This window comes from Prosopis cineraria, unplaced genomic scaffold (assembly GCF_029017545.1).
Source record: "Prosopis cineraria cultivar Desert tree isolate PC_DT_omini unplaced genomic scaffold, ASM2901754v1 PC5, whole genome shotgun sequence".
Classification (NCBI taxonomy): Eukaryota; Viridiplantae; Streptophyta; class Magnoliopsida; order Fabales; family Fabaceae; genus Prosopis; species Prosopis cineraria.
The window spans coordinates 4,460,624-4,483,064 of NW_026555336.1; the positions used below are offsets into that span (position 1 = coordinate 4,460,624).

The following is a 22,441-nucleotide window of genomic DNA, read 5'->3' on the forward strand; positions in this document are numbered from 1 at the left end:
CATAATAATTATAAAAAATAAAAAATATCAAAAATTTTATACTATACACTAATATTTATTATGTTAAATTAATTTTAGAATAAATTAAAATTAATAATAATATAATACATGTAAGATTAAGTAAACAGATCATTGACTTCAAATACTTGTTCCATCAAAAAAAAAAAATAATATAATAGGGTTTGAAGGACAGTTTAGACCTAAGTTTTTTTTTACAAGATTTATCAGGATCAAACTCTTAAGCTTGATTATTTTAAAAAAATTATTTTTAAAACTTAAACTTTTATTTAAATAAAACCTTCATCCTTGACTTTTATTTACAGCTCTATGCACCCAAACCGGGTCCGTCCTCCAATACAGCGTATCAAGCTTTTCATTCTTGGACAAACGCTGCGTATCATTCAAGATTCTGCATTTATTTCATGTTTCCCGTCTCCATTTTTGCGATTCTCTCTTATTTGCTCCAATGAAACCCTAACCGTAGGCGGCGATGAGAACAATTCATCGGAGAGAAAAAAGAAAAAGAAAATAATCCAGCACCTCCATCTACGGCCGAAACAACGGCACGGTGAGACGAACTTCATCTACTTTTCTCTCTCTCGAAGCAAGCCCCACTTCTTTCTGTTCTTCGGCCAAGAAGGTCACCAAAATATCTGTGAGTTCATCGATCGGGCGAGCATGCCAATCCACCTCAGAGCACACCGGAGAGCACAATATCAAAATAATCAAGGATCTTCCGCTGTCGTCATCGGGCTTTGGTCTCACAAGCCTGATACAAGAACAACCCAAGAACAAAAATCCCAAAAATATAACAAAGCAACCTAAACAACAGCCCACAACAGAAATAACCCAAATGACATAAACAATAAACAAAATCACAATTATTTGATTTTCTCTACACTCCCCTCAATTTAGAACGGAAGATTTTAGAAGTACCCAACTTGATTAACATTCTTTTATGACTCCCTCTTCCAAATACTTTATTAGCAAACGCATTAGCTTGCTGTTTTGTAGAAGAAATATGCTGCAGCGATATCAGACCCTGTAATTTTTTCCTAAAAAGGCGGCAATCAACTTCTGTGTTTCGTCTTTTCATGAAACATCAGGTTGGATGCAATTTGTGTGACAGCCTTATTATCGCATAAAACACTAACAATAGTCACATTTGGTATGTTCAACTGTTTTAATAATCCTGTTAGCCACACTATGTCAGAGACAATGCTTCCTAATGCACAATACTTGCTTTTGCAGAGGACTTTGATACAGTAGCTTGCTTTTTAGATTTCCAAACTATTGGAGCCCCTCATAACTTGACTAAATATCCTGTAACTGATCTTCTAGTTTTTGCACATGCAACCCAGTTCGAATCACAGTACCCCTCCAGGCATAAATCTAATAATTGTTTATTGTGATTTTCTCTACAATTTATACGTGAGACTCTTAATGAGAGGCAATCTGGACATCTCTAAAATCATTTTTAGAGCGAGAAATTACTGAGGGATTTATCTCCTTTGCAAAATCAAATATTATCGAGGGATCTATCATTTCCCATGAACGTGTATGACATTAACTTATCATTTTTTCGTGTTGCAGGGGAAGAGCAATGTGTCGTGATGATTAGTTAGGAAATTGATTAATGAACAAGCTTGCATGTGGCAAAAGAAGTCAAAGTCTTGCAGGCATATTATGGAGTGTAAAATGGGTCTTCTTGGTCAATGTCTAAACTGAATTATTGGAGTTAGCAAGGGGTCGTTTTGTTAGTCAATGACACTTTGTCTCTAAGATGTGATAATTATTGATAGATCCCATAGAATGAATCTGATTGGCCAATGCAATCAACTACATGATACAAATCTCATAGAATGAATCTGACTGGCCAAAAAAAATAAATTCCACCCTAATTGGTTGATAGACTTTGGTTAAATGTAAATATCAAAATCTGATTGGTTTATTTTGTGAAAAATCACAATCAAGGACCCTTGGAGACAATTAATTACATGACAGGATCATGTAATTTTGATATTACTCTATAGGATCAAAGTACCTACTTTTGTTGTGAAAAGAAAAAAATACCTTTGATGTGTATATTATATATTCTTTTAACAATAAATCCCCATTCGAAAAAAAAAACATAAGTTTCATTTTACATTTTAATAACAATCAATTCACTTACTAACAACTCCAAAAATTAACTTGGTGGTCGAGAGAAACAAGTGTTGTTATTTGATAAACAAATCCCGATTCAAGAAAAAACGAGTCTCATTTTCATTCTAACAACAATCAATTCATTCATTAACAACTACAAAATATTAATTTGGTCCAAATGAGGTTAATGGGAGTTGTTTGAGTTATATAGGCCTAAATATAGTGGTTTTATGTGTTCATGAGAGTAAACTCTCAATTATGGATAAAATTATGCTCTAAAGTGCCATATTGTTGATCCTGATTTATCATATTTTTTATTTTAATCCTAACACTGCAATGTACAAAAAATATTAACTTTGGATAGTACAATATTTTGGAGGAAGATTGTTACTTAACCAAAAAAATTACAAAAAAATGACCTAAGAATTTAAGAAATTTAACCAATATTAAAAATATAAGTAAGTTTCAACATGTATAAAAAGCATAATGATTTAGGTATTGTCTTAAAGAGAAGATCAAATATCAATATATAAAAAAAATAAGAAATTATTTATAAATTTATAAAATGCTAGTTTAAGTTGTTAATATTTAAAAAGTAATGTATAAATTTTAAATGAATATATATATAAATAATAATAATTAAATTATTAAATATGAAAATATATTTTGGAAATATTTATTAAATTTTATTTTAATAAGATTTTAATGTATCCAATGCTCCTAAAAAAATACTTTAAAGTGTGCTAGTGCTCCTATAAAAGGAAAAATGATAATAATTTTTTTTTCAATTATATACATGACAATTTGATCCTTCAAAATCTCATAATATCAATAAAGTTTTTAGAAACCTCTTTGTCAATAACTTTTTTAGAAAAAAGATCATTTTACCCTTATTGAAAAATTGTAATTTCTTGTTCAATTCTTTAAAGAAAAGTTGTGATTCTTTAAATAAAAGTTGTGAATGAAGTTTGTTATTTTGAGAACTTGTTTTTCAATAATAAAAGTTAGAGTTGACAAATTGTAATTTTTTGTTCAACTCTTATTGTTCACAAAATAAAAGTTGTTATTTTTTTTAAAAAAAGATTGTGATTGAGGTTGTTTTTCAATAACAAAAATTACACTTGACAAATTATGATTTCTTGTTCAATTCTTGCGATTTACAGGAAAAAATGTTGTAATTCCTTAAACAAAAGTTGTAATTGGGTTTTCAGTAAGGATAAAATAATTTTTTTCTAAAAAATTATTGACAAAGAGGTCCCTGGTGACTTCATTAGTATTATAGCATTTTGAGGAATCAAATTATCATTTATATAAGTCGAAAGGATTTTATTATCATTTTTCCCCTAGAAAAAGAGTTTAAGGATAAACTAGCACCAAAGAACATGATTAGAGTCTTACATATCACTGTGTGTGACCTCCTAATAGAAGGGCAAAGTTAACGGCCTCCTAATAGAAGGGTATTTTTGAACCTTGAAAAAATACTTCAGGAAAGAATTGCCCAACTTCAATGTATAGAATGTCTAGGACCCCTAAAAAATAAATACACGAGTAAAATTAGATTTTAATTCAAATTGAATCCTTTGACAGATAAAGATATAGATGAATCCTTTATTTTTTAAAAAACAATGATAAAGATGAATCCCACCTTTCAATTAATAATTGTGTTTAGTCGTCTAATTAATTGAAATTCTCAACTATCAATATTTTCCACCCCTGCAGGCACGTTTGTTGAGTTTTCTGAATGGGTCTGAGTTTCCTGGAAACTCATCAAAGTCTAAAGTAAGCTACTTTCATTTGGAATAAGCCTTCGAGCATAGCTTGACTTATTAGCCTCCATAGCGGATGAAGACATGAAGGCCACTCGAGTGCTTCTTGGTGACTTTTCCAGCAATACACACTTGTTGGTCATCGCTACTTTATACTAGTAGACCAAAAATGATGATCGTTTTGATTCCAATGTGCAACGTGAAAAGCAATCACGGATGGAAGAAAGGATTGTTCCTTTCGTGACCACGTGTACACCATAGCAACCACAGCTTCAAAATTCATATCTAATCATTTTACATATTGGAAAATTTCGGTGAAGCTACATTTTCTTGACTTTCAAAATAGAGGTTACCCTTTACTTGAGATGGATTGTTGTAGGTTTCAAATGAGTTATTTTTAAATTTTAAATAGATATTTATTGATGAATGATTAATACTTATATAATTAAATATATTTTATCAATTTTTAACTTATGAAGGATTGAATGGATTGTTGTTTATCGTAAATGAGTTGTTATTAAAATCTGAATAAATACTTATTCATGAAAGATTAATATTTATATAATTAAATATATTCTATTAATTTTTCTAACTTGTTAAAACTTGAATGGATTGTTGTTAAGTTTGAATAACTTGTTGTCAAAATATGAATAGATATTTATTGATGAATGACTGATACTTGTACAATTAAGTTCATCTTATCAATTTTTTAAATTTGTTAAAACTCGAATAGATTGTTGTTAATTTTGAATGTACTATTGTTAAAACTTGAATATATATTTGTTGACAAATAACTAACACTTATAGAAGTTTAGGTTAGAAGTAGAGTTGGAATATGAGTCGCGTTATGTGGGTTAGTCCCAATAACCTATCATAAGAGTCAGCTTGGGTTGAAAAAAGGTTGACCTAAACAAAAATGAGTTTTTTCTAGCCCGAACCATATAACCCATGAATCATATGGGTTAACCCTGATGGGTTAGGGTTGGCCCGTTTAATCAATATTATTTTTAAAAAAAATTAAAGAAAAAGAAAAAAGGGGAAAATTTTGTGAATAAAAACCATATTAGGCATGATTTACTTAGTTGGATTAATTTATATATTTTTTTACAAACATTATAAATTAATATTTTAATATATTTAGAATGAATCATGAAGGAATATTAAATTAAAACTTATTATTTAGGTGTATTTTTTAAAAAATTCATAAAAAATAAATTAAAAAATAAATAAATGAGTTGGTGGGTTAGCCCGATTAACTCATCAACCTTCAAAGATTGGATTGTATTGAGATTTTTTTCAATCCATATAAAAATGAGTTGAATTCAACCCAATTCACATTTATCTCAACCTATATGGGCCAACCCATATAGGTTGAATTGGCCCATATTCCCACCTCTAATTAAAAGTTTGGGCTTGTTTGCCATTAAGCATTACCATAAGCATACAGGTCATCACAAGTGCAAAATATTTTAAAGATATCGTTTCTATGAGGATTTAGACAAAAGAGAGTTAAAAAATTTACTATTAGGCTTTGGATTAGGATGAGCAAAATCAAGAGTAGGCTTGGATGAAAGTAATGAAAATTAGATTAAGAAGTGTTTTAAACCAATTAAAATTTGTTGAAATCTTGACTTTAAGAGGTGAGGATTTAGGATTTTCTCTCCCCTTTGTATTTCATAAAACTTAAATTAATTCCTCTCAAACATATTTTTAATGAAAATAAGTACTAGTCTAAGATTCTAATTCACTTGAAAAAGTTTTCTCATATTAAAATTAAGTATATTTGTAAACACTAAAATTTTGGTCATCTCTTGAAAATAACTAGTGAAAACAATTTTTAAACTTCAATCTTAATGAGATTGTGAAAAGTGAATAAAATATCTCTATGTTACTAACAAAATCATCTATTTATCTTTATAAATTTCAAGTTTAACATTATTTCATCCAAGTTCTACACCTAAATTAGCTCTCTCAAGCACAACTCAAGTGAACAAAACAATTTAAATAGTGATCAAGCATCTAGAAGTATTAAGCATAGTATAAAATAAACACACACACACACGTGCGCACACATATATATAATTAACTATTAAAAGAAAGAAATATTCAAGTCTTAATCTATATAAAGGTTCAAAATAATTCTAGAAGAAGAGAACTAACTACTCATGTTCAGAAAAGAGCCACAAATGATAAAATGTACAGCATCCATATCAAAAATAAAGAGAGAAAAGGGAAGAGAAGAAAAAAAAAATCAAATGAAATCTACTTAAATCTTTTCAAATCTTCAATTTTTGGCCAAATCTTCCTCAAAAATTGAAACCCCAACAGAGCAAGCCTCAAAAGACCTTTGGAAGTCGCAACTCTCCCCTCAAAGTGCAACAATTTTGCATATGTAATCCTAGCTTCAAGTCTAATTTCAAAACTCATAGCTTCATTAATCGCCTTTTGGTTGCTACCAATTCTTTCTTGGTTGCAGCCAAACCTCTTAGCCACAACTTTGGTTACAGCCAATTCTTCTTTGATTGTAGCCAAAATGCATCAATTGTGTTTTGTTCTAGCTTTCGGCTGAGGCCGAAGGTGCTTAGGCTAAGGTGTAATTCTTCACTCTTTATCTTGACTTTTTCTTGATATAATAACTTTATAACTCTTTCTTTACTCCTTAAATAATGCTCTAACAACCTAAGAAAGCAAGAAATTTTATGAAGTCCAATATTAATTATACCAAGTTAAAGAATTATGTATACTAAGATTTTGGTATTTAAACCCAAGTGTGAGATATGCACATTTTTCTATTATATATACTAAAAGTATGTACAATTTTATCAAAAAACATATGAAATTATAGAAAAATGCGCTGACATAACATAAATGTCTATAAATTATCAAGGCTACTACATAAATTATTTTTTACTATACATGATTAAGAGGGCTTGGTGGCTTGTGGCCATTAAGCTTTTTGGGCAGCCAATAACCCCTTGGCCACCTTCATCAATTATTCCTCAATAAATTATCATCGATGCTAGTGTTTCGATGACAGCCGGTGGCAGTCCCATGGTCGATACTTGTGAACACTATATTTTGTCTGGGCATTTTTAAATTTTATAAAAATAATAATGAATTCAACCAAAAAAATATAAAAATACAAAAATAAAATTTAATCCTTTTTAGGATTATATTTTCGAAATGAAAAAAACACTTTAATTAATAGGGTTTAATATTATAATCTGCTGATTAGGATTTTATATCTTTAGTTCATTAAAACAACTAAAAACATAATAAATATAAAAAAATGAAAATTCAATCTTTTAAGGATTATCTATCAAAAAAAATAAAAATAAATAAACAACTAAAAAAATTATGGTTAAATATATATACACACACATAAAAATAAATAAACAATTAAAAAAATTGTGGTTAAATATATATACACACATACACATGTATATATATATATATATGTAAACTGAAGGTTAAACGCTAGTTTTTCAGTGTTTAACCATCAGTTATGGTCCTTTATTACAAAAAAGTCAGACGAGTGAAGGAAGCACAGAGCATGCGAGTGAAAAAAAACACAAAAAAAATGTAGAAGCATCAAGCAGAGCAGACTCTCAGCCAGACCAGATGAAAGAGCAGAAGAGAGGTAGAGCAAAAGCTTCACAGAGCAAAACACGCACACACATACACGAAAACACAGAGAAAAGAAAGAGCACAGAAAAGTAGAAGCAGAGATGCATGCATGCACATAGCAGAGCAGCGCGAGAAAGGTGAAGCACGTAAGCTCTCTCCTCACACGCAAGCTCTTCTTTGTTTTTTCTATAAAAGGGATGAGTATAGAAGAAGCCTAGATGGACGGAGGGACCAGAGAGTGAGAGAAAGCACCAAAAACAGGGGAAAGAGAAACAAAAAAAAAGAGAACTGAGAGAAAGACAAAAGAGACTGAGAGAAAGAGAGAATAGAGAGCAACATGAAGCTTTTCTAAGAAAAGAAAAAGAGGTCGAGAGAAGAGAAGAGAACGGGACAAGAAAGAGAGAAAACTGAGACGAAAAACAGAGTAACGGACGAGTAGAAAAGAAGAGAGAAAATCGAGACGAAGAGAAGAGGGAGACGAGAAACATAGCAGAAAAATAGAGCACAGAGGGAGAGATCGAAAACTGGAGAGGGGACGAACGAGAAAAAGAAGAGAGAGACCGAGTGGGAGAAACATGGAAGGAAAAAACAGAGCATGGAGGCCGCATGCACATAGGAAGACCAAGGGAGAGATACACGAGAAGCAAAGACAAAGGGAGAGACTAAAAATGAACAAGAAATAGAGTAGAAAAAAAGGAGAGGGAGAGACCAAAAATTGGACGAAAAAACAGAGCACCAAGGAGCATACGGCATAGATGAAGAACAGAGAAAGTAAAGAGCGAAAAAAAAAGAAAAAAAGGGCCAGACATGCACGAAAAAAAAGAGAGGAGGGTGGCTTCAGTGATGAAGAGAGTTAACTGAAAGAGAAAAAGAGAGGACCTGTGATTTGGCTTCGGATTTTTTTTTGAGGTGGAAATGAACCGAGAGAAGAAGACAAAAACGGTGAAGAAGGAGGAGGAGAGAGAAGCTGACGGATCGGATGGAAGGTGAAGATGAAAGGTGATGACGTGGAGAGTAATGGCTCAGTATCAAACGGGTAATAATTTTGTTTGTTCATTCTTCAAAGCTTAATCTGTGGGATCAATGGAGTAACTGGAGAATTTCAAAATTTGTATAGATTACATGATTTATTTTGTGTGACATTGTACCAAGTTATGTGTTTTGGGATTTTCCTTGTACTTTTGCATGTTTTAGGCTATCATTGAAATTATTTCTAACTGTGAACTTCACAATTATTTGTTGGTTGTAAAATTCTTAATAATGTATAATATTTAAATCTATTTTGCAGTGTGAGATTTCAAGAATTCTTGCAAACATTTAAATTTAAAATGATCCTATATCGTGAAAATCAATAAGATTTCGCAGGTATAAGGATTAATTTTGTATAATAATATGGGTTCCAAAGACTCATCATCAAAATTAATTCTCTTTTTATAATCAATAAAATATTTAAGTCTCATGAGAGATTTCAAGAATCTCCATAGAGAATTAAATTAAGTGTATTATTGTATAAGATAATAAATCCTCATAAGTTTTGTGATTCTCAATTTATATGGTAAATAAATAAATAAATTTTTTAAATAAAATTATAAATTTTTTTATATAATAAAATTAATTAATGAAATTAATATATTAAATCTTTTGGTCATATGAGATTTTTGAATGTCTATAGACCTCTAGAATAATCATCTGACCGTAAAAGTTAATAAGACTTTTCAAGTATAGCAATTAAAATTTCTATGTTTAAAAATAAAAATTGTACAATTACACATTAAAATATCTTTAAAATATATATTATTTAACCCTTTATTGTGTGAGGATTTTAAATTTTCGCAGATATTTAAGATAATCGTATTACCATAAAAATTAATAAGGCTTTACAGGTATGATAATTAAGAGTCTTTTTAAAAAAAAAGGATATAGGTACATACATGCTTAAAAAATTATTATTAATACTTAAAAATATACATAAGAATATAAATAAATAAATTAAGTTGTTAAATTCTTTTATCATGTGAGATTTTGAAATCTCTGCAGATATATAAAATAATTGTATTACTGTATGAGCCATCAAAGCTCTGCAGGTATTGCGATTAAATTCCCGTCATAAAATATAAAATAAAAATAAAAAATAATTTTTAAACTCTTTTCTTTTCTTTATTCCAAAAATTTAAAAATTGAAAAAATAGTTAAAATTAAATTACTTTTTGTAATTTAAAACACACATATCAAAATTTTAAAAAATTATTTTATTTGCAAAATGGTGAATTATTTCTAATTAATTTCTCTTCAAAAAAATATTTTCACTAGTCTTTAGCCCGAACTACATGGATTTTGATCCCCATCACAGGGTACATAGGCCTCAGAGCCGGATTTTGAGTCAAGTCCTTCCTCGTAAATAAATAAATATTTCTCACTTAATTCTTATCATTTTTATATCAAACACATGAATATAAAAGGGATAATATTTTAAAACCATATTTATATAGCACAACAAACTTCAGATAACTGTTCTTACGAACGGGTGTTATGGGGTGTCTAACAACTTTCCCACACTCAATCAACTCCCGAAACTATTTTCTGTTTTCGCAAACCACCCTTATTCTCCTTTAAACGGTTTTTCAAGATTTTCCTCAAAATTTTGGTAGTGACTCCTATTTCTTCAGTCTTCTTTCCAAAGGCCGGAATCTCCGCTCTCATGCCGTCCGCATCGCATTTTCAGGTGGGACAATGCTAGTGATAGTTGGGGTGACTTTTTAAAAATTGTTTTTGTCATTTTAGGGTTGATTTAGTCATTTCACATAAAAAGTTAATTTTATCTAAGAACCAATGGATTGCAATGCAATTTTAAAATCTATTGATTTTTTAATGATATAAATTTTTTTCAACGTCCTTTGATAGATATTTTCCCCACATTATATGCATTGTTTTTTCATATCTTTCTCTCGTGCGAACTTCCAAAGTTGAGATTCCACCGGCTATAGCATTTATTACAATTATCAATTTAATTTCTTATATATGGTCTGCTATGCACTCTCTTGTATTTAAATCTAAGTCTGAATTTTAAGATGTGCCAATTTTGGGATGCATCACAAACTCAATTTTCCTTGTTTGTGTTCTTAATCCCTACTAAATACATACTCATTATTCTCTATCTTGATGCTTCTTTCCCTATGTGACCTAATCTGTTCAATCTTAGAAGATCGATTATTCCCCCTACATTAAAAAAAAAAAAAATCAGCGAAACAATTTACTTATTGAGACCTGTTTTTGTGTTGATTCAAGTGATTTCTTTGTATACTTCATGTAGGGTAGTAGAAAATTACAAAAAATCTACTAGAAAGTTTTAATCAGTATTTATAAATGAAAAATTGCTAATTACGTACGAGATACTTGAAAACTCTTTGAATGAGATATTCTTTTTCCTTTTCTTGCTAGATCATATCATCATACCAATATTACAGTTAGATTATATGTATAGAATAATCAGTATTGAGAAAACTACATGTAGAGATGATCAATTTTCAAAGTTGTTAGCTATAAATGTTGACCATAAATTGTAATTTTGTGCTTGGTTTGAACACACCGCATGAAAAAACAAAGAAGGCTTAGGTATATGCGTTGCATAATGAATTCTTCTACATTGAAGATTCAAGGCTCAAACAATTTATAACGTACATAAATAGTGGCTAAGAACAACTCACAAACCAAAGACAAACCTCCAAATCTATCAAACCAAGATAGTTAATATAATAATTTTACAATTATTGACTGTCACTCTACTTCTTGAATTATTTCTAAACCTTGCATCAGACTTCTTGTAGGCACACTAGCTCTTTTCCTTATTGAAGTACCTTCAGAATCAAAAGGATTTGGAGGTACTGGTAGTTTATCTCCTTGTCCTTCTAACATTTGAACCACTACTTGCATTGATGGTCGATCCATAGCATGCCACTGGATGCACCACAATCCCACTATTCCCAATTTTTTTGCAATTTTAGCATCCCCTTCTTCCTCAATATGAATTCTCATATCTTCCCTTTCTTCTAAAATATTATAGATCCATTCCGGATAGTAAATTTGGGTAGCGTTTTCTTTTGTATCACGAGTAATCCTTCTCCCTCCTATTACTTCAAGGAGCAACATTCCAAAACTATAGACATCTGCTTTGTGAGACACATTTCCAAAATTTCGAGAAAAGACTTCTGGCGCAATGTAACCCAAAGTTCCTCTAGCATTAGTCATTGACACTATGCTTTGATCCTTGGAGCACAATTTGGCCAACCCAAAGTCACATATTTTTGGAGTGAAGTCATTGTCAATTAAGACATTGTGAGGTTTGATATCAAAATGAAGTATGCGTTGCTCGCACCCTTGATGAAGATACTCAATGCCTTTGGCTATACCTAAAACAATTTCTTGTAGCCTTTTCCAACCAAGGAAGTTTTGGCTATTGTCAGGTGAATTTATGAAATTTTGTAATGAACCCTTCGGTAGGTATTCGTAAACAAGTGCTCTTCTAAAGCCATCTGCACAGAAGCCTACTAAGCGAATAATGTTAACATGATGGACTTTGCCCATTGTTCCGACTTCAGTTATGAACTCTTCACCATTTCCTTCAGAATTAGCAAGGATTTTTACTGCAACTTCGAATTGGGATGAAATGTTTCCTTTGAACACAGTACCAAAAGATCCTTCCCCCAACTTGTCTTCAAATTGATTGGTAATCCTCTTAATTTCAGCATAAGAATATCTAGTGGGATTGAGAGCTGTGTAATCTTTCAAAAACTTTTCAATTATTGCTTGGCTTTCTTTCTGTGATTTGTAAGAGTTGTAAATGTAATCAATTGCAAACAAAGCTACCACTAAAAGAAGTAAGCCCAAGACTGATCCTGCATATATGCATATATGAGTAACTCGAATTTAGTTTCAAAATCTATAATTAGCATTTAGAAGAAAATAACAAGGTTATCTTGAAGTTAACCTGTAATTACAAATTTGTTTGATTGACCTGCAAAGGAAATTAACATGATTGGTCAGCTTAGCATGTTCACATTAATATTTAACACAATTGAGTCATCAGATGAAGAACTCTGATGATTTGTACGAGACAATAAATGCATACGTTAATGCGATTTTGTATGCTCAATAGAAATTGTATTCATGGATGCAGCTATGGCCAGTTTAGCTGAATGATATACAAGGGATCCATATTACCTGTGTGACGAACCTCGAAACATGCAGTCTCATAACTGGTATTCATGTTCTTAAATCCACATCGATATCTGGTTCCTTTTGACTCGCAATGGCTACACTTTGGATGAGACCACATCAAATTAAGAGTGGCATCATTATGAAAAATATCATATGGGATGCTTGAAATGTTGAATGTTTTCCTGCAAAATAACAAGGGGAGGTCTGCAATCTCGTCATCAGAATCAACGGCATATACTTGATAGGTTGAGCTGCTCAGGCACATTGAAATTAGTTGTCCATCTTTTGGTATTGAGCAGTTGAAAAAGGTGTAATTATAAAGATAGTGGGTTGTGAAATGGAAAGGGGAAGAAAGTAGAGTAAGGTTACGAACATGCCTGAAAAGGCACTCAGAAGGATCATATAACTCGATGGTTTGGGATCTGTAATCAATGTTTTTTACATTGAGCTTGAGTGGCCCAGGGAGCTCAAGAACAGAGTGATTGGTTGAGGAACATTCCAAAGCAAACCCCGGATACCCACACTGTTCCGGCTGACGACCTTTTATTCGGAAAGGAAACCGAACAGGCAGGGTTCCACATGTTGTTTCAGGTCCTGGACAGCTCTTCCAGCTTCCGATAGCCTGTGAAAGCCCAAGAATTAGCAACAAGCAAACAGAGAAGGAGAAGTTTGCAGTTGAAGTTTCCATGTCCTGGCTTCCCCCAAAGGAGCAAGATGAGATGATAAGTTCCTATTATCATCTCAAATAGGAACCTCTAGGAGACTTTTCCATGCATGATGTACGTGCTTGCGTCAATGAACAAACACCTTTTGAATTGTCAACAGTGATGTCAAGCTGTCAGGTGTCAACGTCAGAACAATTTCTAGGCAACTTCTGCGTTGCAAGAAATATATGGTTTTGGGACTTTTCGAGTCATTCGGGATTTGGGATCGCTAAAATTTCTATTCGTTTTGACATCTTCATGATAAGAAACATGTGTTTCTCATCAGCACATTTACTGGTGGCGCTGCTTCTGATGGTGGCGTTCTACAAAAATTGCAAGGCGTCAGATGGATACAAGAATTGTTCTGGGTTATGCGGACATCACACCGTGAGCAGCCCTTTCCGTCTGAGAGACTTTGCAGAGCAGTGTGGTGATCATAGGTATGAGCTATCTTGTGAGCACAACCAATTGGTGCTGTACTCGCAATCTGGTAGATACAGTGTCTTGTCCATTAACTATGAGAACTATACAATCCGAGTGAGGGATGCTGAAGTTGTGGAGTTGAATTACTCTTCCCTGCCCCGAGATTCTTTAACAGACTACAACTTTAGCTATCGGGATCCATATGCCCTTACCATTGAAACAAATTATGAAGATGGATCTGGGGCTTATAATCGATTGACAAAGATTATGATATACGTGCGGTGTAAAAGCCCTGTGGATGCCTCAGTGTTTGTGGACACAGCCCCTTGCTTCAAAAATTCCAGCAGGTCAGTAGCTGCTGCGTCGTCGTATGTGTATGCGAGCGTAATTGGCAGAGAAACTGCAGGGGAATGGGGGTTAGGGGACGATTGTGGTATAGAGATAATGTATATGACATCGTGGCCTGCTCCAAAGAACCAGTCCTGGTCCTGCGAAGACATCCACAATATGCTTGTTTACGGCTTTGAGCTTTCTTGGCTGAACAGTGACTGCCTCAAAGTTGGAGGTTATGCATATCTCGATGAAAGTAAGCAACGCCATTGCGCTGGCTCAAGTAAGTTCCTCAATTCTGGCTGTCAATAACGATGATTCATCTGGAGCTTATTTGGGCATTTTTCATTCTTAATTCTGGCAAATTCTAAATCCATACAGTCATCCCTTTTATTTGGAATTGATCCAAATCTATCATGCTTTGAACATAGGAACCAATTGGTTGCATTTTTTAAAAAATTATTAAAGGATTTTTATAATTTTTGGATAAAACAAGGATTTTTATAATTGAAAATCCTGATTATTTTACATTAATTTTCTTAGGCAAGTATATGAGTTAAAGTTAATTGGTTGCCCAAGAAATAATTTCTATATAAATAGTAAAAATGAAAAATTGTGCCTAGAATGTTGGGCAAAAATTATGTATTTCCCCGTACAATTTTGTCATTGTCCCCTTCCTAATGTTTTCCCCAGATGCCATTAATATTTTGAAATTTGAGTTTTGAAGAAACTTTTAATTAAAATCATACTCATTTGTTAACTTGTTCTTAAACATTTTTGTAAAAGAAATAAGTATAACAATATATATTTAAGTTTTCTCAAATTATTTTATATTTATTTTAATCATAACTTCTACTTATTATAAAAACATTATTTGATAATGAATAAGAATAACTTTTACTTAAATTTTTTTTGTATATCTTTTTTTTTGACCAAATTTTTTTTTGTATATCTTGAAAATTAAATGTTAATAATTTTATTATAGAAAAAGATCATAGAAAATTATGTTCAATCAATAACTGAGACAAATATGATCTTAAAATGTAAAAATATTTTATCATCTCTAATATATATTTATAAGTATACCAACAAAACATTATTTATTTGATATTATTATGTTTATTTAGTTTTCTTAAAATTATACTCCCTTGTTAAAAAATATAAGATATTTTTTATAAGGTGAGATATTACAAAAGAAAAGACACCTTGGTTATTTTAAAATGTAATTAACAAGATTTTTCTAAAAATAATCTTAAATAAGGAGTGCAATTAAAAAGATTTTTTAACTGAAACAACTTATTAAATAAAGGTAAATATGGAAAGAATATAATTTTAAAGATAATTGACTAACTTGTTGAAGGTATAATCCTGTTAAAATGTCTCATAATATTGGAGAGAATAATGCATTTTTATTTTTTATTTTTAAAATTTTTATTATATTACCCTAAAGTATTTGAACTAATATTATGAATAATAATTAATAATTACATGTCTATGGAGCCCTTTTTTATTCTGACACTTGAATTGGACATTCTATTCTGTGTTTCCATGTGGTTAAATGGGGGGAGAAAGTACTGAAATGAAAATGAAGATTGTTGGTTAGGAAAATATTACTGATATGTTGCAACTTTAATTTTTTATTTAAAATTTCGTACTTTTTTTTTTCAGGATACATTTTTCATATTTTTAATAAAAAAAGGTTAAAAATTAATAAAATAAAAATTGGGACAGGAGAAGGTTAAGGAAAAAGGGAATGCTGGTGCGGATGAGGCTATCGGTTTTCTTTGTTGCGCCCTGTAGAGCTAAAGCCGAAGTTTAATTTTGTCCCCAAAAAAATTGAAATTACTTATTTTTTAGTGAAGAAATGACTGAATGGTTTTGTTTTATGTTTTTAAAAATTATTTTTTATTTTTTAAAATAAAAAATTTTAAACTTATTTGGACATATGTTTTTTATTTAACTGTTTTTAAAACTGTTTTCATTTTTTATTTTTAAAAATAAAAAAATAGAAACAACTTTAGATTGTTTTCATTTTATTTTTCTTATTTTTAAAATACTCTATGTTTAATTATTAAAAATTATAGTTCCTTTAATCAATTTTTATTATTAATTATCACTATTAAGTTCTTGTAATCAGCACTATCAATTTTTTTAATTTTAAAACTATTTTTAATCGATGTAAATAAATGAATTTTTATTTTATTTTGTTTGGAAAAATAATTTTAAAAACTGTATTATAAAATAATTCTTAAAAATAAAAAATGAGAATAGAAACTAAATGATAATAACATTATTAGGTCTTTAATCATCATTCAGGCTCAACCTTAGATATGAAAGATGATGAAAGATGATACTCTCTTTATTAAAAAATATAAGGCATTTTTAACCAAATTTTACTCTAATAAAGTAGTTATCTACTTTTAAACTAACTATATCTTTTTATATTTATCCTTATTAAACACCTAATAATAAATACAAAGTCACTATTAATAGGGGTACTTTAAAAAAAAGGAAATTAATATACTTTGAAAGACTAAAAATATTTTATATTTTTTAATATCTAACTCTTTAAAAATATTTTATATTTTTAAACGGAGGGAGTATGATTTTTAAGAGTTTGTTTTGTTTCCGCTGTTGGACCTTTGTTTATGTATGTTTTTCAGTTTTCACTAAAAAAACACTATTAACTAGAAAATATAAGTTGGCAAGAAAATTAATTAGAAAATATGAAAATATATATACTATTCTTCTCAATTTTTATATGTTATAGTATATTATATCTATATACAAATAATTGCAGTTTTCTGAACTAGTCCTGCTCGAGTTTATTGGGCTAACTGGACTAATGTACAACCCCTTCTAACATAAATAATTCATTTCTCAATTATCCATCTTGGTTTTACGTCCGTCTCAAATTATAATATATTTTTAAAGAAATTTTTTTATTTTAAAATATAAAATATTTTGAATAGATTAAAATTTTATTAAATACACTAATTTAAATATTATCATTTCTCTCTATATAATTAATTTTTATGTCTTTTTTTTAATATATTAAATGATGGGTATTTTTTAAAATTTATATTTTTTATTTTGAAAAGATAAAATTGTTAAGTGTATTTAATAAAATTTATTGGTATGTAAAATTTTATCTAAAAGTGTTTTATAATTTAAGGTAGAGGAAGTAATAAATTTACAAATTAAGAGATGACAATAATAATTCGACCTTAATTAATGTTTTAGTCATACATTTTGGTTCTATACTTTTTTAAAAAAAATTAAACATGTGTTTATAACATAAAATTATTAAATGTGTCTTGAAAGTTTGAATTTTTTTTTTAATTACAAAGTCTTTCTATGCCTCTCACTCTCACTCTCACCTCATGAATTTGAATTCAAAGACTATACCTAATATAAGTATTGAATGTTTGTACTATCTGAATCATTAGAATCAAAATCAACAGTTTAGATAAACTCACTCACTCACTCATAATTTTAAATAAAATATAAATTTATAATTATTGATCGAAATTTTAAGATTAAGATAATACAAACATGCTATATTTGTAGTAAGTACGGTCACTCACGTCACAATGTCTCTTCATCGGTTTCCTTAATTAGTACAGTCAAACTATAGGATGTGCAACTCATGATATTAATAGCTTGAACTCTTACAAAATAAAATCTTTCTGGATTTATATTGACATTGAAAACAATTACAAAGAAATGGGCTTTTCAGTTGTTTTCTCTTTTCATTTAATTTGATTTATACTCTCCAAGTTACAACATGATTTACTAATAAAAAAGTTACAATATCATTTTTTAATATTTAAAGTGTGTTTTAAATCATCATTTTTATCACATCATGGATAAAACAAATCACCTTATATATCCACCACAGTATATTAGTGAAATAGACCATGCATATTGTTATTAATGCAGTTGCTTATCTGGTGCAGGTATAAATTATATCATTTTTGAAGATATCCTGTTCTTCCTCCAATGTAAGTAATCTCAGGGCAACTTCTAAGTTTTTGGTTGTAGGACGCATAATATAAAATACGCTTGCAAAATTACTGTATGAAGAATTAAAAGAAATAGTATGTGATAAAAGAGATAGAAAGGGAGTTAGCACGCGTATTGCCCATTTAAATTAAAATTGTTTACACATCCACAAGAAATTAAAAAAAAAAAAAGTTTCACTATTCATAAATCCTCAGTTAGATGATATCTCAGGATTTATACAGTGTATGCGGGCACGTGCCATCCATGTAGGTAGATATTGTTATATATTGAGTTAATTTTGTTTAATTTGTTTAACCCACAAATTTAAAGAGGAAAACTATTTAAATCCTACTCTCCCCATCCCAAATTACAAAACAATCTTGGAAAAAAAAAATTTATTCTAAAATATAAAACAATTTAAAAAAATAAGGTTTTATTAATGATTTTTTTTAATATTATACCCCAAGTAGGAAAAGAATTGAAATAATATTATAAAGTAATAATTAAATGTGTAAGGTTATTTTTGAAAGTTTATAGTTTTTTTTCTTTAAAGTAAGTTTGTATAGTGTTATTATTGCATTTTACTGGTATGTGTAATCTTACATTAAATTGTCTTATAATTTAGAACAGTGAGAATATATTAGAAAATTGCTTTAATGTGATATTAAAAAAAATTCAAGAAAAAAAAAGTTTTGTACTTGTAACTTAGAGATTCGATTCTTACTACTTTAATTTGCTTCACAATTTTTTTTTTCTTTTCCCTAGTAAAATGCTTTCATCAATAGAAAAATTACATCTAATAATTTGTTTAAAATTTATTTTAAAAGGATTTAAAAATCATAATTATTTTCAATGATTAAATTTATTATGAAAACTTAAATAATTACTACTATCAACTTTTAAGAAAATTATATTCTTTAATTTTAGTTTAATTACTCTTGTCTGCAATATTCTTAAACTTTTATAATAATTTTCTTAATATATATTAAATCCAGTTAACTTGATAATGACTTTTATATATGAAAAAACTTGTAATCTTTATACTTTCTCCTTTTGTAAACTATATCAGTTTTCATTTTCTCTGTTTTGCAGTCTTTATTGAGAACCTCCTCCCCATTATATTAGGTAATCTCTTGACTTCAACATACTCTCCAGCTTGTTTTTAAGAGCTATGAGTGGACAGTGCAATGCCTGGCCAAGCCATAGATCATGCAATGCTACTTCGAGTTATGGAGCACGTTCTAATTATTTGTGTTGTCTCACAAATTAAGTTTCATCAACGGTTTTTCATACAGCCGGTAAATGCGTTTTCGGGGCTCCATTTGTCATTGTTCTTCTGATCTACAAATGGCGGGGAAGACATCTATCCATGTATGACAACATTGAAGATTTTTTGCAAAGCGACAACAACATCATGCCTATAAGATATTCCTACAGAGATATCAAGAAGATGACCAAAGGGTTTAAAATAAGATTAGGGAAGGGAGGCTTTGGCTCTGTCTTCAAAGGACAACTTCGAAGTGGTCGTGATGTAGCTGTCAAGATATTGGATAAAGCTAACACTGATGGTCAGGAATTCATCAATGAAGTTTCTACACTTGGTAGAATCCACCATGTTAACGTGGTGCAACTCATCGGTTATTGTGTGGAACGCTCAAAGCGTGCTCTTATATATGAGTTCATGCAAAATGGATCTCTTGAAAAATACATTTTCTCTAAACTTGATGAGAATGATCAATCCTTGAATGTTCATCAATTGTATGCCATTTCTCTAGGAGTAGCTCGTGGTATTGAATATCTTCACAAAGGATGTGCTATGCAAATCCTGCATTTTGATATAAAGCCACATAACATTCTTCTTGATGATAACTTCATCCCAAAGGTTTCTGATTTTGGGCTTGCTAAGCTCTATCCTACAAATAATAGCATTGTGTCTCTTACAGCAGCAAGGGGAACTATAGGATACATGGCTCCTGAGCTTTTCTACAGAAATGTTGGTGGGGTCTCTTATAAAGCTGATATCTATAGTTTTGGGATGCTATTAATGGAAATGACTGGTAGAAGGAAAAATTTAAATGTCTTAGTTGAGCATTCAAGTCAGTTTTACTTTCCCTTTTGGGTTTATGATCAATTAAATGAAGGAAATGAAATTAGCATAGCAGATGCAACAGGGGAAGAAATGAAATTGGCAAGGAAAATGCTAATTGTGGGGTTGTGGTGCATTCAAACAAAGCCTAACGATCGTCCTTCAATGAATAAAGTTGTTGAGATGCTTGAGGCAGAGGAGCAAGACTTAGAATTGCCTCAAAAGCCTTATCTGTATCCAAGTGACTTACCAGCAGCAAATCATGATAGTGATCATTCAACTTCAACAAGGCCATCCAAGTCAAGCAATCGGCCTTCAATGAACGAAATTGTGGAAATGCTTGAAGGAGAAGAGCAAGAGTTAGAATTGTCTCAATATTCTCAAGATTTTCAAACAATTGATGCTAGTGATCATATATGTTCAACGTCTCCATCCTCTAATCCATCAGTGAGTAAGCCAAAAGAAACAACCTCATTTTTAACTAAAGAAGATGAGAGATCAATATAGCATTGTAAATAGACTAGTGATCTTGATATATATTGATTTTATTATGAGAGACTTTTAGATATGAATAAGAAGTGGGGGATGTATCAAAATGAGAATGCGATGCTAGGCTTTCATTTTTTATGTCATGAGATATATTATTATTAAGGAAGAAGTATTATTTGTCTTTCTGGATAACTATGTTTTTCCCCCCCGGGAAAGTAGATATATACCAAAAATATTTTACCTGCTACTTGGTACTTGGACTAGAACATTCATCAGAAGAGACATGTCCATTTTGCCTGGCAAAAGTATGGAAATCATTTCTTTTTATTATGTCCTTTGGTGATGTCAAGTATGATTTGTTAATCTCGGTGACACATGTGATCCAAATACTTTAAAGCTTTTTATATAATGGATTATATTGTTGATCTTTGAGATATTTGGTAACTGTGTCTGTCAAAATCAGTATCTATTGTTTGTAAATAAGACATGCACTTCATATAAGAAGCAAAAGAATTAGAACAATAAGCTACTATTGATAGAAAGATATTAGATCTATGTAGCATGACTTTGGATGCGACTGTTCCTAATATTACATTTTTATTTTATTTTATTTTTGGGCAATTTTAGCATCGTTAAATTTTCTTCCTCAAATTTGAATCATTACATCTTCTCTAGCATTCTCCTCTTACAATGCAGCATCATGCCAAGACTATGGATGTCTTCTTATTAGTAAGATACATTAGGAATTCTTAGATTGAAGCATTTTGATGCAATGTAGCTCTTGGTCGCTTTGACACTTGTCAACTTTATTGTCTAGTCAGTCTGAGACAAATTTAATTTAATTTGGATTGACCTTAGTAACATTTTTGGAGCTCAAATGTGATATAGTTAAACATAATAACGTTTGAGGTCAAAATGATAATGCCTAGTTCATTCCCTTGATGAAAATAATATTCAATTCGTTTAGCTTTCTTCTGAAGAAGCATTTTGTGGATTTTTCAATCTGAAAATTTTTGTTTACTATGTGATGAATTCATGAAATCTTGGGTTAGCCTATTAAAGGGATTGGTGAAAGTGTCCTCTATTTCTGTATGTGCAATTACTGTCTTTGTTGAGATAATTCGCTCGCATATGATATTTAATAATTTTATTGATGTGTATAATTTTGTTAAAAAATGTCCACGACGGAAAAAGTAATATATTAGAAAAACTAACATGTAGTTGATTTTTCTTCTTTTTTAGTAGTTGATAAAAACAAATGGGCTACGCATTTTCCTCTTGTTGTTTTGGAAGCCCAAATCCCACGTGGCCGCTTGTCTCTTGCTTCATGACGAATATTAAGCCCTACAGAAAATAAACTTATCAAGGGTTAAAATGAAGCGAAATACTGCATCCTTTTTCCATCCTTTTTTGAGAAACCTATAAATCATATATTATCTATTTTGATTATGAAAATATACATAAACTCTTTTAATTAAAATATATTAAAAACAATATTTTTTATTTGTATTTAAGGCAAAAATTATAAGTTTAATTTATTTTGAATTTATAGTATAAATTGTTCCTCCTCTTTATTCCATAATCCATACCCAGTATGTTGCCAAAAAATAATACAAACCCAGTAAGCCAGTACCATGTGAAACCTGAAAGTT

The 22,441-nt window shown here is 30.2% G+C and overlaps 2 protein-coding genes across 3 annotated transcripts; one reads left to right on the plus strand and one right to left on the minus strand.

The window, feature by feature from the left end:
* Nucleotides 1-11,196: 11,196 nt before the first annotated feature.
* LOC129310317 (rust resistance kinase Lr10-like) lies at nt 11,197-13,448 on the minus strand. 2 transcript variants are annotated; one of them, XM_054952138.1, is made up of 4 exons: nt 13,130-13,448; nt 12,756-12,934; nt 12,523-12,549; nt 11,197-12,430 (listed from the first exon to the last, which is right to left on the minus strand). In XM_054952138.1, the coding sequence occupies exons 1-4, from the start codon at nt 13,438-13,440 to the stop codon at nt 11,313-11,315; spliced, it is 1,635 nt and encodes a 544-aa protein (XP_054808113.1). In that variant the 5' UTR covers nt 13,441-13,448; the 3' UTR covers nt 11,197-11,312. The 2 variants fall into 2 exon arrangements, with proteins under 2 accessions (XP_054808113.1, XP_054808112.1); XM_054952137.1 differs by having other exon boundaries at nt 12,756-13,448.
* A 232-nt stretch (nt 13,449-13,680) lies between these two features.
* Nucleotides 13,681-21,119, plus strand: LOC129310316 (LEAF RUST 10 DISEASE-RESISTANCE LOCUS RECEPTOR-LIKE PROTEIN KINASE-like 2.2). Its single transcript, XM_054952136.1, has 4 exons — nt 13,681-14,492; nt 18,169-18,213; nt 19,307-19,339; nt 19,510-21,119. Exons 1-4 carry the CDS (start codon nt 13,715-13,717, stop codon nt 20,805-20,807), a joined length of 2,154 nt encoding a protein of 717 aa, XP_054808111.1. The 5' UTR covers nt 13,681-13,714; the 3' UTR covers nt 20,808-21,119.
* Nucleotides 21,120-22,441: the final 1,322 nt, after the last annotated feature.

Excerpts from the sequence above, each read along its gene's own strand:
- LOC129310317 (XM_054952137.1), bottom strand. The coding sequence starts at position 13,440 with ATGGAAACTTCAACTGCAAACTTCTCCTTCTCTGTTTGCTTGTTGCTA. Across the intron at positions 12,550-12,755 it reads TTTCGAGGTTCGTCACACAG|GTCAATCAAACAAATTTGTA; the intron begins GTAATATGGATC and ends TTTCCTTTGCAG. Across the intron at positions 12,431-12,522 it reads AAACAAATTTGTAATTACAG|GATCAGTCTTGGGCTTACTT; the intron begins GTTAACTTCAAG and ends GCATATATGCAG.
- LOC129310316 (XM_054952136.1), top strand. The coding sequence starts at position 13,715 with ATGATAAGAAACATGTGTTTCTCATCAGCACATTTACTGGTGGCGCTG. Across the intron at positions 14,493-18,168 it reads ACGCCATTGCGCTGGCTCAA|GTATAAATTATATCATTTTT; the intron begins GTAAGTTCCTCA and ends TATCTGGTGCAG. Across the intron at positions 18,214-19,306 it reads TATCCTGTTCTTCCTCCAAT|TCTTTATTGAGAACCTCCTC; the intron begins GTAAGTAATCTC and ends TCTGTTTTGCAG.